This window comes from Sycon ciliatum, chromosome 7 (genome assembly GCF_964019385.1).
Source record: "Sycon ciliatum chromosome 7, ocSycCili1.1, whole genome shotgun sequence".
Lineage (NCBI taxonomy): Eukaryota > Metazoa > Porifera > Calcarea > Leucosolenida > Sycettidae > Sycon > Sycon ciliatum.
The window spans coordinates 15,809,347-15,822,985 of NC_088649.1; the positions used below are offsets into that span (position 1 = coordinate 15,809,347).

The following is a 13,639-nucleotide window of genomic DNA, read 5'->3' on the forward strand; positions in this document are numbered from 1 at the left end:
CGGCTCAAATAGGAATGGGAAGAGTCTACCAAGTTATAGCCCCGTGCAGCTACCAGAAGCATACTTTGTCAAGTACTATCAATTTGTCAATTTGGGGGTAAATGTACATATCACTGCCATCAAGTAAATTGAAACTGCTTTATGGATTTCCTATAAATTTGGTAAAGATGTTCCTTTGATTGATGAAAAAGTGGCTGCCAAGTTCCATGTTTCTGTTTCCACAAGAACATACCTTTTGAGTTGATTAAAGAAGCTATTCTTGTCAAAAACCACGACCGGAAAAGAAGAAGAAAAAGTTTATACGGGGAGGTTCGAATCCGCGAAGGGCAAAAAATAATAATATTTCATAATATTTCTACTCCAAACCTGCGCAGAAGGATGCTCAAAGGACTAGTTTTAAATTTAGGAACGAGCCACCTTAAAGGTTGCGAGAGGGCCACAAGTTATGAGAACTCGGAGGCTTTCTAACGTTTCTCTTCCAACAACAAGGCCTCGAATTTACTATGATGGACTTACTGAACACAGCATTCACTGGCTCACATGCACTAAAGACAGTTCACTTTTGTCCCAATGCAGTCCACAGGCTTCTAGCTCGTCTTGAATTCCTCAAAGGCGACTGGACCCGACGGTGTTTCCGCTCCTGTCTTGAAGGAATGCGCCAGGGAAATTGTAAAGACGCTATCTCAGCTCTTTGCTTCCAACACGGAGTTCTACCTGGAAAGGTCTTCCACAAGCGGCGTCAGATTCAGGTCATAAAGGGTGGGGGATGGTGCATGAGATCAATTAGCGAAATGCCAAATTCCGAAATCTCATTTACCACATCTCAAAAGAACAGAACTACGCCAAAAAACGCCTTTTTACGATACATGCACAACATGACTTACAGCTTTTGTAATTTGGTTGTGGCGCTGAACAGCCCGGCAGGTAGGTGAACAAGTTGATTACCTTTCAAATCTCTGGGAGAACAAAGTATAATTTTAATAGGATGTTTATCACTTCCTGGAAGAATTTCGTATTACTCTATTTGGCGTCTCAGAGGAGAAAGACAACCTGTTACAAATTATGACTAGGGGTTTATTATTTTTTATACAAAAGACACAAAGGCACACAATGAAAACCTTGGCAAATCAATTCCGTTGTGACTCAGAGTTTCATGGCTGAACCAATCATCAGACAACGATAATGGAATAGGAGGCAGCGATGGTATATCTAAGTGGAGAGAGGTGTGATAATACGATAGCGAGAGGAGTAATCGCGTAATCGCGTGAAAATATTATCCTGTAAAGGAATAGGAATGTAAACGATATACCTGTGAAAACACAACCTTTAATGCTACTAACACAAACTGTGACTACAATAATCATGAGAACAACCCCAACAATTTTCTTGCAGTTTACTTTCGTAGAGTTTGCAACATGTGTTCCTCAATACAACTTGCAGCTTTCTTCAAAAGTATCCTCAACCTTGGTTCTGTCCTAGATTGTATATACATGCATTCATTGTATCGTTTTATCATTATGGAGCAGCTTATGCGAAGGCTAGCCAAGCTTGCTTGGCGATGCCAACGCGGAAAAGCCTATAATAATAATAATAATAATAATAATAATAATAATAATAATAATAATAATAATAATAATAATAATAATAATAATAATAATAATAATAATGAAGGTACGTGTTGGGTCGTAAGTATCCACGCAAACACACATCCAGTCAAAATAAGGCACTTGTCAAAGTATCCGAACGTTTTCGGTCCCTTCTCATCAAGGATTATACAGGGAATGGCTCAAGTTGGAAAGACTAAAACTTATATAGCGTAAAGATATGAGATAACAACACTCGTGACAAGGTGGAAAAAGTATCAAGTTCAGCACGACACAAAACTCGAAGGAAATAATAATAGCGACAAGAACATAGTGAGCAAATTAAGTTACATTGTTAACACCTCGACGAGGAGTAACACCAAACAATTGTAGCGACAACACATTTTCTTTCTGTACGCAAAGTTCAGGATCTAACTTACGGATATACAAAGCTTCTAACACAGCCAGATGCAACGCACATCTACCACGTGACAATATTGAGAACACATTATCACTGTACAACTCACGACAATTGGTACGGGCTGACAGATGTTGCTTAATGGACGAAGTGCGATTCCTAGCTCCGTTGGGTGTAGTCTCCTCCAATGTCCCGTCATCTCGCCTCTTCGCGGCATCACCACTATCCGCCTCTTTGCTTTTCCGCGGCCTTCCACGTTTTCTGACACCAGCCGTTGTGTGCGCGATGCCCAGTGTCCTTTCAGCTACGTCTCCTCCATTGCGGATTTCTATTGATCTTCTTACTCCAACTTGTCCGGTGCTCGATATTGAGGTTCGTTTTCGCGGTCTACCACGTTTTCGAATATTGACTGTTGTTGTCACTTCCGTTGTCGTTGTACGTGCGTCCTCACCAGTCCGTATTTTTACTTGGCTTCGCGTAACCCTTCTCGACGCAGACAGATCCTTTGTCAATTTCGGTGGTTTACGTGTCGGTCTTTCACCATCTTTCACGCTGTTCTCAGCTGGACCCTGCGCTATACACGCGGAGGAGGACGGGCATGCAGTGATATCTTCACAGGAAGAGGAAGATCCACCGATGGACTGGACAGCACATTTTGGAGGACGACCACGGCGAGGACGACACTCACGCGCATCAAGCGGAACAAAACTTAACGGCACATGACAGTGCGTGCGTTCGGTGTGAAGAAGGATGTTCTACCTACCCTTAGTAAAAGTAACCTTATCTATTTCTTTCAATGCCGACAATGTGAAGATCGGTATGTAGGTAGAACCCTTCAGCACCTGGGCGCGCGCATTCGTCAACATGTGCCGTTAAGTTTTGTTCCGCTTGATGCGCGTGAGTGTCGTCCTCGCCGTGGTCGTCCTCCAAAATGTGCTGTCCAGTCCATCGGTGGATCTTCCTCTTCCTGTGAAGATATCACTGCATGCCCGTCCTCCTCCGCGTGTATAGCGCAGGGTCCAGCTGAGAACAGCGTGAAAGATGGTGAAAGACCGACACGTAAACCACCGAAATTGACAAAGGATCTGTCTGCGTCGAGAAGGGTTACGCGAAGCCAAGTAAAAATACGGACTGGTGAGGACGCACGTACAACGACAACGGAAGTGACAACAACAGTCAATATTCGAAAACGTGGTAGACCGCGAAAACGAACCTCAATATCGAGCACCGGACAAGTTGGAGTAAGAAGATCAATAGAAATCCGCAATGGAGGAGACGTAGCTGAAAGGACACTGGGCATCGCGCACACAACGGCTGGTGTCAGAAAACGTGGAAGGCCGCGGAAAAGCAAAGAGGCGGATAGTGGTGATGCCGCGAAGAGGCGAGATGACGGGACATTGGAGGAGACTACACCCAACGGAGCTAGGAATCGCACTTCGTCCATTAAGCAACATCTGTCAGCCCGTACCAATTGTCGTGAGTTGTACAGTGATAATGTGTTCTCAATATTGTCACGTGGTAGATGTGCGTTGCATCTGGCTGTGTTAGAAGCTTTGTATATCCGTAAGTTAGATCCTGAACTTTGCGTACAGAAAGAAAATGTGTTGTCGCTACAATTGTTTGGTGTTACTCCTCGTCGAGGTGTTAACAATGTAACTTAATTTGCTCACTATGTTCTTGTCGCTATTATTATTTCCTTCGAGTTTTGTGTCGTGCTGAACTTGATACTTTTTCCACCTTGTCACGAGTGTTGTTATCTCATATCTTTACGCTATATAAGTTTTAGTCTTTCCAACTTGAGCCATTCCCTGTATAATCCTTGATGAGAAGGGACCGAAAACGTTCGGATACTTTGACAAGTGCCTTATTTTGACTGGATGTGTGTTTGCGTGGATACTTACGACCCAACACGTACCTTCATTACTAAAGTATTATCCGCCTCCGACTTCTTGTAAAAATAATAATAATAATAATAATAATAATAATAATAATAATAATAATGCTCTAACCACTGAGCTATGGGACCAGGCTGAACCCAGAAGGCGCTGACAAGTTTTTCACTCCAAAGGCAGCTCACAACACGTGCCACACATACTGATGGCACTTGGGTCTTTTTCCCTCCCCCAGGGGACCAATCACGGTCAGTTTCTGGAAACTACCAGAGGTGAAAGAAAGTGATTAAATTTGGAAAGGATTGGGAGAACTTCAAATTCAAAGGATCAATCTGGGAAGTGAACTGCCTGAAAAGAGAAAAAAACGCCAGACCCACCAGGACTCGAACCTGGGACCCTGCTTGTCATGAGCAATGCTCTAACCACTGAGCTATGGGACCAGGCTGAACCCAGAAGGCGCTGACAAGTTTTTCACTCCAAAGGCAGCTCACAACACGTGCCACACATACTGATGGCACTTGGGTCTTTTTCCCTCCCCCAGGGGACCAACCACGGTCAGTTTCTGGAAACTACCAGAGGTGAAAGAAAGTGATTAAATTTGGAAAGGATTGGGAGAACTTCAAATTCAAAGGATCAATCTGGGAAGTGAACTGCCTGAAAAGAGAAAAAAAGTGTTGTGAGCTGCCTTTGGAGTGAAAAACTTGTCAGCGCCTTCTGGGTTCAGCCTGGTCCCATAGCTCAGTGGTTAGAGCATTGCTCATGACAAGCAGGGTCCCAGGTTCGAGTCCTGGTGGGTCTGGCGTTTTTTTCTCTTTTCAGGCAGTTCACTTCCCAGATTGATCCTTTGAATTTGAAGTTCTCCCAATCCTTTCCAAATTTAATCACTTTCTTTCACCTCTGGTAGTTTCCAGAAACTGACCGTGGTTGGTCCCCTGGGGGAGGGAAAAAGACCCAAGTGCCATCAGTATGTGTGGCACGTGTTGTGAGCTGCCTTTGGAGTGAAAAACTTGTCAGCGCCTTCTGGGTTCAGCCTGGTCCCATAGCTCAGTGGTTAGAGCATTGCTCATGACAAGCAGGGTCCCAGGTTCGAGTCCTGGTGGGTCTGGCGTTTTTTTCTCTTTTCAGGCAGTTCACTTCCCAGATTGATCCTTTGAATTTGAAGTTCTCCCAATCCTTTCCAAATTTAATCACTTTCTTTCACCTCTGGTAGTTTCCAGAAACTGACCGTGGTTGGTCCCCTGGGGGAGGGAAAAAGACCCAAGTGCCATCAGTATGTGTGGCACGTGTTGTGAGCTGCCTTTGGAGTGAAAAACTTGTCAGCGCCTTCTGGGTTCAGCCTGGTCCCATAGCTCAGTGGTTAGAGCATTGCTCATGACAAGCAGGGTCCCAGGTTCGAGTCCTGGTGGGTCTGGCGTTTTTTTCTCTTTTCAGGCAGTTCACTTCCCAGATTGATCCTTTGAATTTGAAGTTCTCCCAATCCTTTCCAAATAATAATAATAATAATAATAATTTGTAAGAAAGGGTTTGCTCCCCACACCGGAGCTCGCGCTTTTCCGCCGACTTTACTTGACACTTGACTGACTCACGACTGCCATCCAGAGCACACGAGAAGTCCATCGAACCTTCGACTCGGCAAACCTGCAAGAAAGCACCACTCCCTGCTCAATACACAGTGTTTCGGGGAATTCACCCCTCATCAGTTGAGCTTGAGTAGGCTGAGGAAGATTCTGCCTGAAGAGCACCACTTATATAGTGCTCTCCAGGCACAAACATCACCAGGGATACAAACTTACAGAGACGCTCCGTTTCCAGCGCGACAAACACCTCATGAACACCAGATAGCAGCGTGAGTCAGTGTCGCTCCTGGACGGTGAGACAGACGTCGAGGACCCTCGGTCATTCGCAACGCTGTCACCTCCAAACCAACTAGTCGCAAGCCCGCGCTGGGCATAACAGTACGAAGTAGTGGTTGCGACTTCGGCGATGATTTGTAAGAAAGGGTTTGCTCCCCACACCGGAGCTCGCGCTTTTCCGCCGACTTTACTTGACACTTGACTTGACTCGCCGAAGTCGCAACCACTACTTCGTAATAATAATAATAATAATAATATTAATACTGCCAACAACTGCCTGGAAGAACACACCCGCCGTGATCGACTGGTTCGAGGGGCTGGAGGAAAAGCAAAACTGCGTTTCTGTATGTTTTGATGTCGTGCAGTTCTACCCGTCTATCTCGGAGGAACTATTATTAACGTCGTTGGAGTTTGCCAGAGGTTTCACGTCGGTGTCTTCGGAGGACCAGGAAACAATCCTCCATGCACGGAAATCCCTGCTATTCGGCCTCGGGAAAGAGTGGATGAAGAAGGGAAGCGGAGTATTCGATGTGACGATGGGATGCTATGACAGTGCTGAAGTCTGTGAGTTGGTCGGTACGCTGGCCCTTGCCAAACTATCCGAGGTGTACAACGGCAGTGCCATTGGACTCTACCGCGACAATGGGCTGGCAATATTCCGGAACGCATCGGGACCAGAAGTGGACAGGATCAGAAAGGACATGACCAAAGTTTTCAAAAGCCTAGGACGAAAAATTACCATCCAGGTAAACCTGACATCAATCGACTTCCTAGACATCACGCTGGACCTGCACACTGGCAAATACCGTCCATATCGGAAGCCCAATGACCGGCCACTGTATGTCCATCACAAATCCAACCACCCACCGATCATCATCCAGAACTTGCCCTCTTCCATCAGCCGATGACTAACGGACATATCAGCGGATCAAGAGACATTCCAGGACGCATCTCAAATGTACAACAATGCGCTCAGAGACAGCGGGTTCAATGAGACCATCCAGTTCTTGGGGGAACGGAAGAGTGGGAAAAGGAAGAGACAAAGGAAGAGACACCGGAATATCACATGGTTTAACCCACCGTTCAGTACGATTGTGTCCACGAACATTGGTCAGCGATTCCTGCAACTCGTCAGCAAGCACTTCCACAAAGGATGCAAATTATACAAGATATTTAACCGGAACACGCTAAAGTTCAGTTACGGCTGCATGCCAAATGTTGCCACCATCATCAAGCAACACAACAAAAGTATCCTCCGCAGCGTCCACCAGAATAAGACCAAGGATGTGAGAACCTGCAATTGCCGTGTCAAAACTGATTGCCCCTTGGAAGGAAATTGTCTAGCATCGAGCATTGTGTACAGGGCACATGTAACCGGCAGCGACATGAAGGAGAACACTGGATTAACGGAAGGGACAATCAAGACACGATTCAATGGTCATCAACATACTATTCGCCACAAGAAGCACGAGACCTCAACGAGACTGTCCAGACACATCTGGAGACTGAAGGATGAAAACAAACCTTACAGTATCAGGTGGTCCGTTGTGAGGAGAGCCGCACCATACTCTAACATCTCGAAGCGCTGCAACCTGTGTCTGGCCGAGAAGCTAGAGATAGCCTGGGCCGACAAGACCCGCTCCCTCAACAAGAGGTCAGAGCTTGTGTCCAAGTGTCGTCATGAAAACAAGTTCTACCTTTGCAAATTTGCCCACAGGGTCAAGTGAATCTAGCTGGCAGTCCCGCTGCCTAGTGTGTATGTGTGTGTGTATGTGTGTGTGTGTGTGTGTGTGTGTGTGTGTGTGTGTGTGTGTGTGTGTGTGTGTGTGTGTGTGTGTGTGTGTGTGTGTGTGTGTGTGTGTGTGTGTGTGTGTGTGTGTGTGTGTGTGTGTGTGTGTGTGTGTGTGTGTGTGTGTGTGTGTGTGTGTGTGTGTGTGTGTGTGTGTGTGTGTGTGTGTGTGTGTGTGTGTGTGAGTGAGTGTGCGCGCGCATGTGTGAGTGTGTGTGTGTGTGTTTGTGTGCATACGTGGGAAAGAGAGCGCGCATGTGTGAGTGTGTTTGCGTGCATGCATGAGAAAGAGAATGCGTGTGGGTGATTGGATAAGTGCGGGTGCAGGTATGTGTGCGGCAGGTGTGAGAATGAAAGGATGAGTATTGTGACCGTGTGTGTGTGTGTGTGTGTGTGTGTGTGTGTGTGTGTATGTGTGTGTGTGAGAGAGAGAGAATGTTTGTGTGAGATTTGGAGAATGTGTGTGTGTGTTCCTGAGAGAGATATAGAGAATGAATGTGTGTGTGTGTGTGTGTGTGTGTGAGATATAGCGAATGAATGTGTGTGTGCGTATGTGAGATATAGAGAATGAATGTGTGTGTGTGTATGTGCGTGTGTGAGATATAGAGAATGAATGTGTGGAAGCGCGTGTGAGTGTATGTGTATGTGAGAAAAGGAAGCGAGTGTGAGTGAATGTTTGTGTAGTGGTGTGGGCATGTGTGGATTTGGCATTCGTCCCGAGCTCTATTCTATATCATTCACGCTGGAACTACTGCTGCATAGCCCCAAGTCTGAAGACTTGGCAACTTCACACCTGCACCTGACTCTTGCGCTATGATATGCATCGCCTATGACACCCCTCGGAATTTCCCACCTTGCTCGTATTGCTTGTGGGCATTCTGGACATCACAAGACCGACCGCCCGAATCCTAGTCGCCGACTACATAAGATAAACTGCGAACAGTTTAATGTAGACCTTAGCAACAAGCTTAGCACGCTGCAGGCGCAAGCAGATGTGGACACATTGGCAAATTGCCTAACCTCCGCTCTCCTCTCTACTCTGAATGACCCTGCACCAGTAGTACCAGGCGCGTGCACCATCTTGCCAAAGGAAAAGCGTGCCTACGCTCGTACTGGATTGGTTATCCTGCATACGTGTCGATCGACGGGCAGTTTACAGTACAGTGACTATGTCCTTATTTCGAAGTGAGAGAGAGAGTTGCTTTGCATGCAGTTCGAAATACAATATTCTCTTTTTCTTCAGTGGAGAGTAGCCACAGAGAGATCGATCTCTAGCTCTGGTTCGCTCCTGGATTGGCGATGACGTTCAAGAAATCCGTTTTGTCTCGAAATTTGAGTCAAGCACGCGCGATGCATGTCAATTCAAGGATATGATTGACGATATCTCCTTCCAAACTGTTGACTCAAATCAAGATGACAGCCTTTCGTTCTCGCTCATGTGCGCAGCAGAGATGTTCGTCAAAAACGTTGTCGACTGGAAGACGTAAAAATGTGCATCCATGATCCACTTGCGCTGCTTCAGAACGAAGCGCAGCTCCGGCCGCGACTCAAGGGCTCGGGGGCTTCGCTTTTCTCCCGCGAGCTTCCATCGAAGCAAGGCCGTCCATAACTCTTTATTGAAATCATGTGGAACATTGCCAATACATGCCGAAAACTTCGTCATAAGAACAGAAAGAAAGATACGTCGAATGTAAGCAGTGTTTTGATGAAACAAACATGCCTGCATGGAGTGGATTAGTGAAGTACCATAGACATAGTGTTATACTTATAGACTGTAGTGTATACATGTAGCCTGGGCGGCTTGGCCTATAAAACTTTTACGGGTTCAATATGACAAACGTGTACAGTGTATATGAATACATTTTGAATTTGCCCAGTCTTTGCAAATACTTTTTTGAAGTGCTGGTATGTAAAAGGTAACCCGTACCCGTTTTTTCCTGCTACCGGTTATACATGTACATGTAGATCTACCAACATTTCCATGTAACATCGTCCCCTCCCTCCATTCCTCATTACTCTTATTTCTGTCCTTTCTACCCCTGTACCTGGTGCCCTCTCAGACGCGTTTGTGCCGGCATGATCTGATGATAGCAGTCGGACGAGCCTCGCATCTCATCAGCACCAGTGTTCATTGGTGCCCTGCACCCCTGATCTTGAGTCCCCCCCCTAGTCTCCTCCCTAGCCCTCGACTCCCTGCCCTCGCCGTTATCTCCGACGGGATGTTCGGGGGATGCGCATGTGCACAAATACATACTTACACAGTGGGTCTCAAGAGAAAAATTACCAACTCTAGAAACCCCCTTTCAAGACTCGGTGCACGCCACTGAGTACACCGACAAAAAAAGGACACCCGTCCTTGTCCATGGCTAAATGCAGCACCAGTAGCCCGTTTGAGGGAACGGAACTGGCTTCACCGCTTGTTGATGCGGGACAAACAAAGTGAGGAGCTACGCAACCCACATAGAGCTGCAAGGGTTGCAGCAGGGAAGCTAGATCATAAGCTAAGAAACGTGTTCTTCACTGCACAGTGCAACACCAGTGACCAGCGAAGACTTTGGTCAATCATGAATGCAGTTGCTGGTTGGAAGAAAGAGACGTCTGAGCCACAGGCATCCATCACAGAACTAACTTCACTCTTTGGTAGTATTGTCCATGACCCAGCTCGGACATTGAACCTTCAGCGACTCGCAGGGCCAGCATTGGAGACATCCCTATCCAATTTCCAGCCAGTTTCACATGAAGATGCCTCTGTTCTTGCATCGAATCTCACCAGCATTATCAATTTGTCTATTGGAACTTGACAGGTTCCACCAACCTTCAAAGTGTCACATTTCAGTCCAATGTGTGGCAACCGAACCCTGCCCCAGAACTATCGTCCAGCTCACTGTCTATCTGGAGGCACACCAGCTATTGCCCGACAGCCAATTTGCTTATAGCAAGCAACATTCGACTGAGGATGCACTTGTGATAGCTGTTAATCTATGGTCAACCGCTAGCCGCAAACGAGAGTTCACTGGGACAGTGTTTGTTGATATGTCGAAAGCCTTCGACCGTGTTAACCCTTTGTGTACGGACTGTGCAACTTTCGATCCCATGGGATCGAAACTTTTCAAATTTTCAATCGATCGTAACTCAGTCATTTCTGGGTTATTTCCAAAACCGAAATTATGTAGGTCGAAGAGAAAACTCCCAGCTGTCCATTGAAACAATCGCAGAAACACTCCGATGTGCATGAACGTCTAGTTACAGTTTTGTTTTCCCTTTGTATAGCTGGAACGGCCTGGATTGGGTCGCTGACTACGTCTCAGGGCGTTTCCAGAGTGTCAAAGTTCTCGACTTTAGCAGTGAAGCCGTCAATTTCTCCCATGATGTTCCCCAAGGTAGCGCCCTTGGGCCACTGCTTTTTGTGCTCTACACTAGTAAACTCCACACTATACTGCCACCGTCTGTACAGCACTAGTAGTAGTAGTAGTAGTGGTGGTGGTGGTGGTGGTGGTGACGGTGACGGTGACGGTGGCGGTGGCGGTGGCGGTGGCGGTGGCGGTGGCGGTGGCGGTGGCGGTGGCGGTGGCGGTGGCGGTGGCGGTGGCGGTGGCGGTGGCGGTGGCGGTGGCAGCAGCAGCAGCAGGAGGAGGAGGAGAAGGAGGAAGAGTAGTAGTAGTAGTAGTAGTAGTAGTAGTAGTAGTAGTAGTAGTAGTAGTAGTAGTAGTAGTAGTAGTAGTAGTAGTAGTAGTAGTAGTAGTAGTAGTAGTAGTAGTAGTAGTAGTAGTAGTAGTAGTAGTAGTAGTAGTAGTAGTAGTAGTAGTAGTAGTAGTAGTAGTAGTAGTAGTAGTAGTAGTAGTAGTAGTAGTAGTAGTAGTAGTAGTAGTAGTAGTAGTAGTAGTAGTAGTAGTAGTAGTAGTAGTAGTAGTAGTAGTAGTAGTAGTAGTAGTAGTAGTAGTAGTAGTAGTAGTAGTAGTAGTAGTAGTAGTAGTAGTAGTAGTAGTAGTAGTAGTAGTAGTAGTAGTAGTAGTAGTAGTAGTAGTAGTAGTAGTAGTAGGTAATTTATATTGACATTGGCTTAGACTTGCATACATGACGGGACCTGTTACTTTAATTTTCACTTTGAGTTTAAAGTTTTCTTCTTTTGACATTGGATTTGACATTGGATTTGACATTGGATTTACTAATTGATTTGACGTTATTTAAAGGAGTTTTTTTTTTTTTAATTGAATTGATCTTCAATGATTTACGATTTCACGTTTCCGCTATTTTGCCCGTAAAAGAGGCTTGTCACTAGTAGTAGTAGTAGTAGTAGTAGTAGTAGTAGTAGTAGTAGTAGTAGTAGTAGTAGTAGTAGTAGTAGTAGTAGTAGTAGTAGTAGTAGTAGTAGTAGTAGTAGTAGTAGTAGTAGTAGTAGTAGTAGTAGTAGTAGTAGTAGTAGTAGTAGTAGTAGTAGTAGTAGTAGTAGTAGTAGTAGTAGTAGTAGTAGTAGTAGTAGTAGTAGTAGTAGTAGTAGTAGTAGTAGTAGTAGTAGTAGTAGTAGTAGTAGTAGTAGTAGTAGTAGTAGTAGTAGTAGTAGTAGTAGTAGTAGTAGTAGTAGTAGTAGTAGTAGTAGTAGTAGTAGTAGTAGTAGTAGTAGTAGTAGTAGTAGTAGTAGTAGTAGTAGTAGTAGTAGTAGTAGTAGTAGTAGTAGTAGTAGTAGTAGTAGTAGTAGTAGTAGTAGTAGTAGTAGTAGTAGTAGTAGTAGTAGTAGTAGTAGTAGTAGTAGTAGTAGTAGTAGTAGTAGTAGTAGTAGTAGTAGTAGTAGTAGTAGTAGTAGTAGTAGTAGTAGTAGTAGTAGTAGTAGTAGTAGTAGTAGTAGTAGTAGTAGTAGTAGTAGTAGTAGTAGTAGTAGTAGTAGTAGTAGTAGTAGTAGTAGTAGTAGTAGTAGTAGTAGTAGTAGTAGTAGTAGTAGTAGTAGTAGTAGTAGTAGTAGTAGTAGTAGTAGTAGTAGTAGTAGTAGTAGTAGTAGTAGTAGTAGTAGTAGTAGTAGTAGTAGTAGTAGTAGTAGTAGTAGTAGTAGTAGTAGTAGTAGTAGTAGTAGTAGTAGTAGTAGTAGTAGTAGTAGTAGTAGTAGTAGTAGTAGTAGTAGTAGTAGTAGTAGTAGTAGTAGTAGTAGTAGTAGTAGTAGTAGTAGTAGTAGTAGTAGTAGTAGTAGTAGTAGTAGTAGTAGTAGTAGTAGTAGTAGTAGTAGTAGTAGTAGTAGTAGTAGTAGTAGTAGTAGTAGTAGTAGTAGTAGTAGTAGTAGTAGTAGTAGTAGTAGTAGTAGTAGTAGTAGTAGTAGTAGTAGTAGTAGTAGTAGTAGTAGTAGTAGTAGTAGTAGTAGTAGTAGTAGTAGTAGTAGTAGTAGTAGTAGTAGTAGTAGTAGTAGTAGTAGTAGTAGTAGTAGTAGTAGTAGTAGTAGTAGTAGTAGTAGTAGTAGTAGTAGTAGTAGTAGTAGTAGTAGTAGTAGTAGTAGTAGTAGTAGTAGTAGTAGTAGTAGTAGTAGTAGTAGTAGTAGTAGTAGTAGTAGTAGTAGTAGTAGTAGTAGTAGTAGTAGTAGTAGTAGTAGTAGTAGTAGTAGTAGTAGTAGTAGTAGTAGTAGTAGTAGTAGTAGTAGTAGTAGTAGTAGTAGTAGTAGTAGTAGTAGTAGTAGTAGTAGTAGTAGTAGTAGTAGTAGTAGTAGTAGTAGTAGTAGTAGTAGTAGTAGTAGTAGTAGTAGTAGTAGTAGTAGTAGTAGTAGTAGTAGTAGTAGTAGTAGTAGTAGTAGTAGTAGTAGTAGTAGTAGTAGTAGTAGTAGTAGTAGTAGTAGTAGTAGTAGTAGTAGTAGTAGTAGTAGTAGTAGTAGTAGTAGTAGTAGTAATAGTAGTAGTAGTAGTAGTAGTAGTAGTAGTAGTAGTAGTAGTAGTAGTAGTAGTAGTAGTAGTAGTAGTAGTAGTAGTAGTAGGGTTTACTCTTTGTTTTGGTATTCGAAAGTTGACTTGATTCTTTTATTTTATTTTCTTATTGGATTTTCCGATTTATTTGATTTGATTTTCCTATCTACGATATACTTGATTGGATTTGTCACCATTGCTTTCTTTGCTTCCGTTTTTTGAATTCTT

The 13,639-nt window shown here is 44.3% G+C and overlaps 1 protein-coding gene across 1 annotated transcript in view; it reads right to left on the reverse strand.

Moving 5' to 3' along the window:
- LOC135821646 (leucine-rich repeat-containing protein 15-like) overlaps positions 1 to 13,639 on the reverse strand; it is a 101,235-nt gene that overhangs the window by 19,453 nt on the left and 68,143 nt on the right. The window contains exon 11 of the mRNA XM_065334645.1: positions 885 to 956. Coding sequence (XP_065190717.1) covers positions 885 to 956 — 72 coding nt within the window. The remainder of the gene's footprint in view (positions 1 to 884; positions 957 to 13,639) is intronic.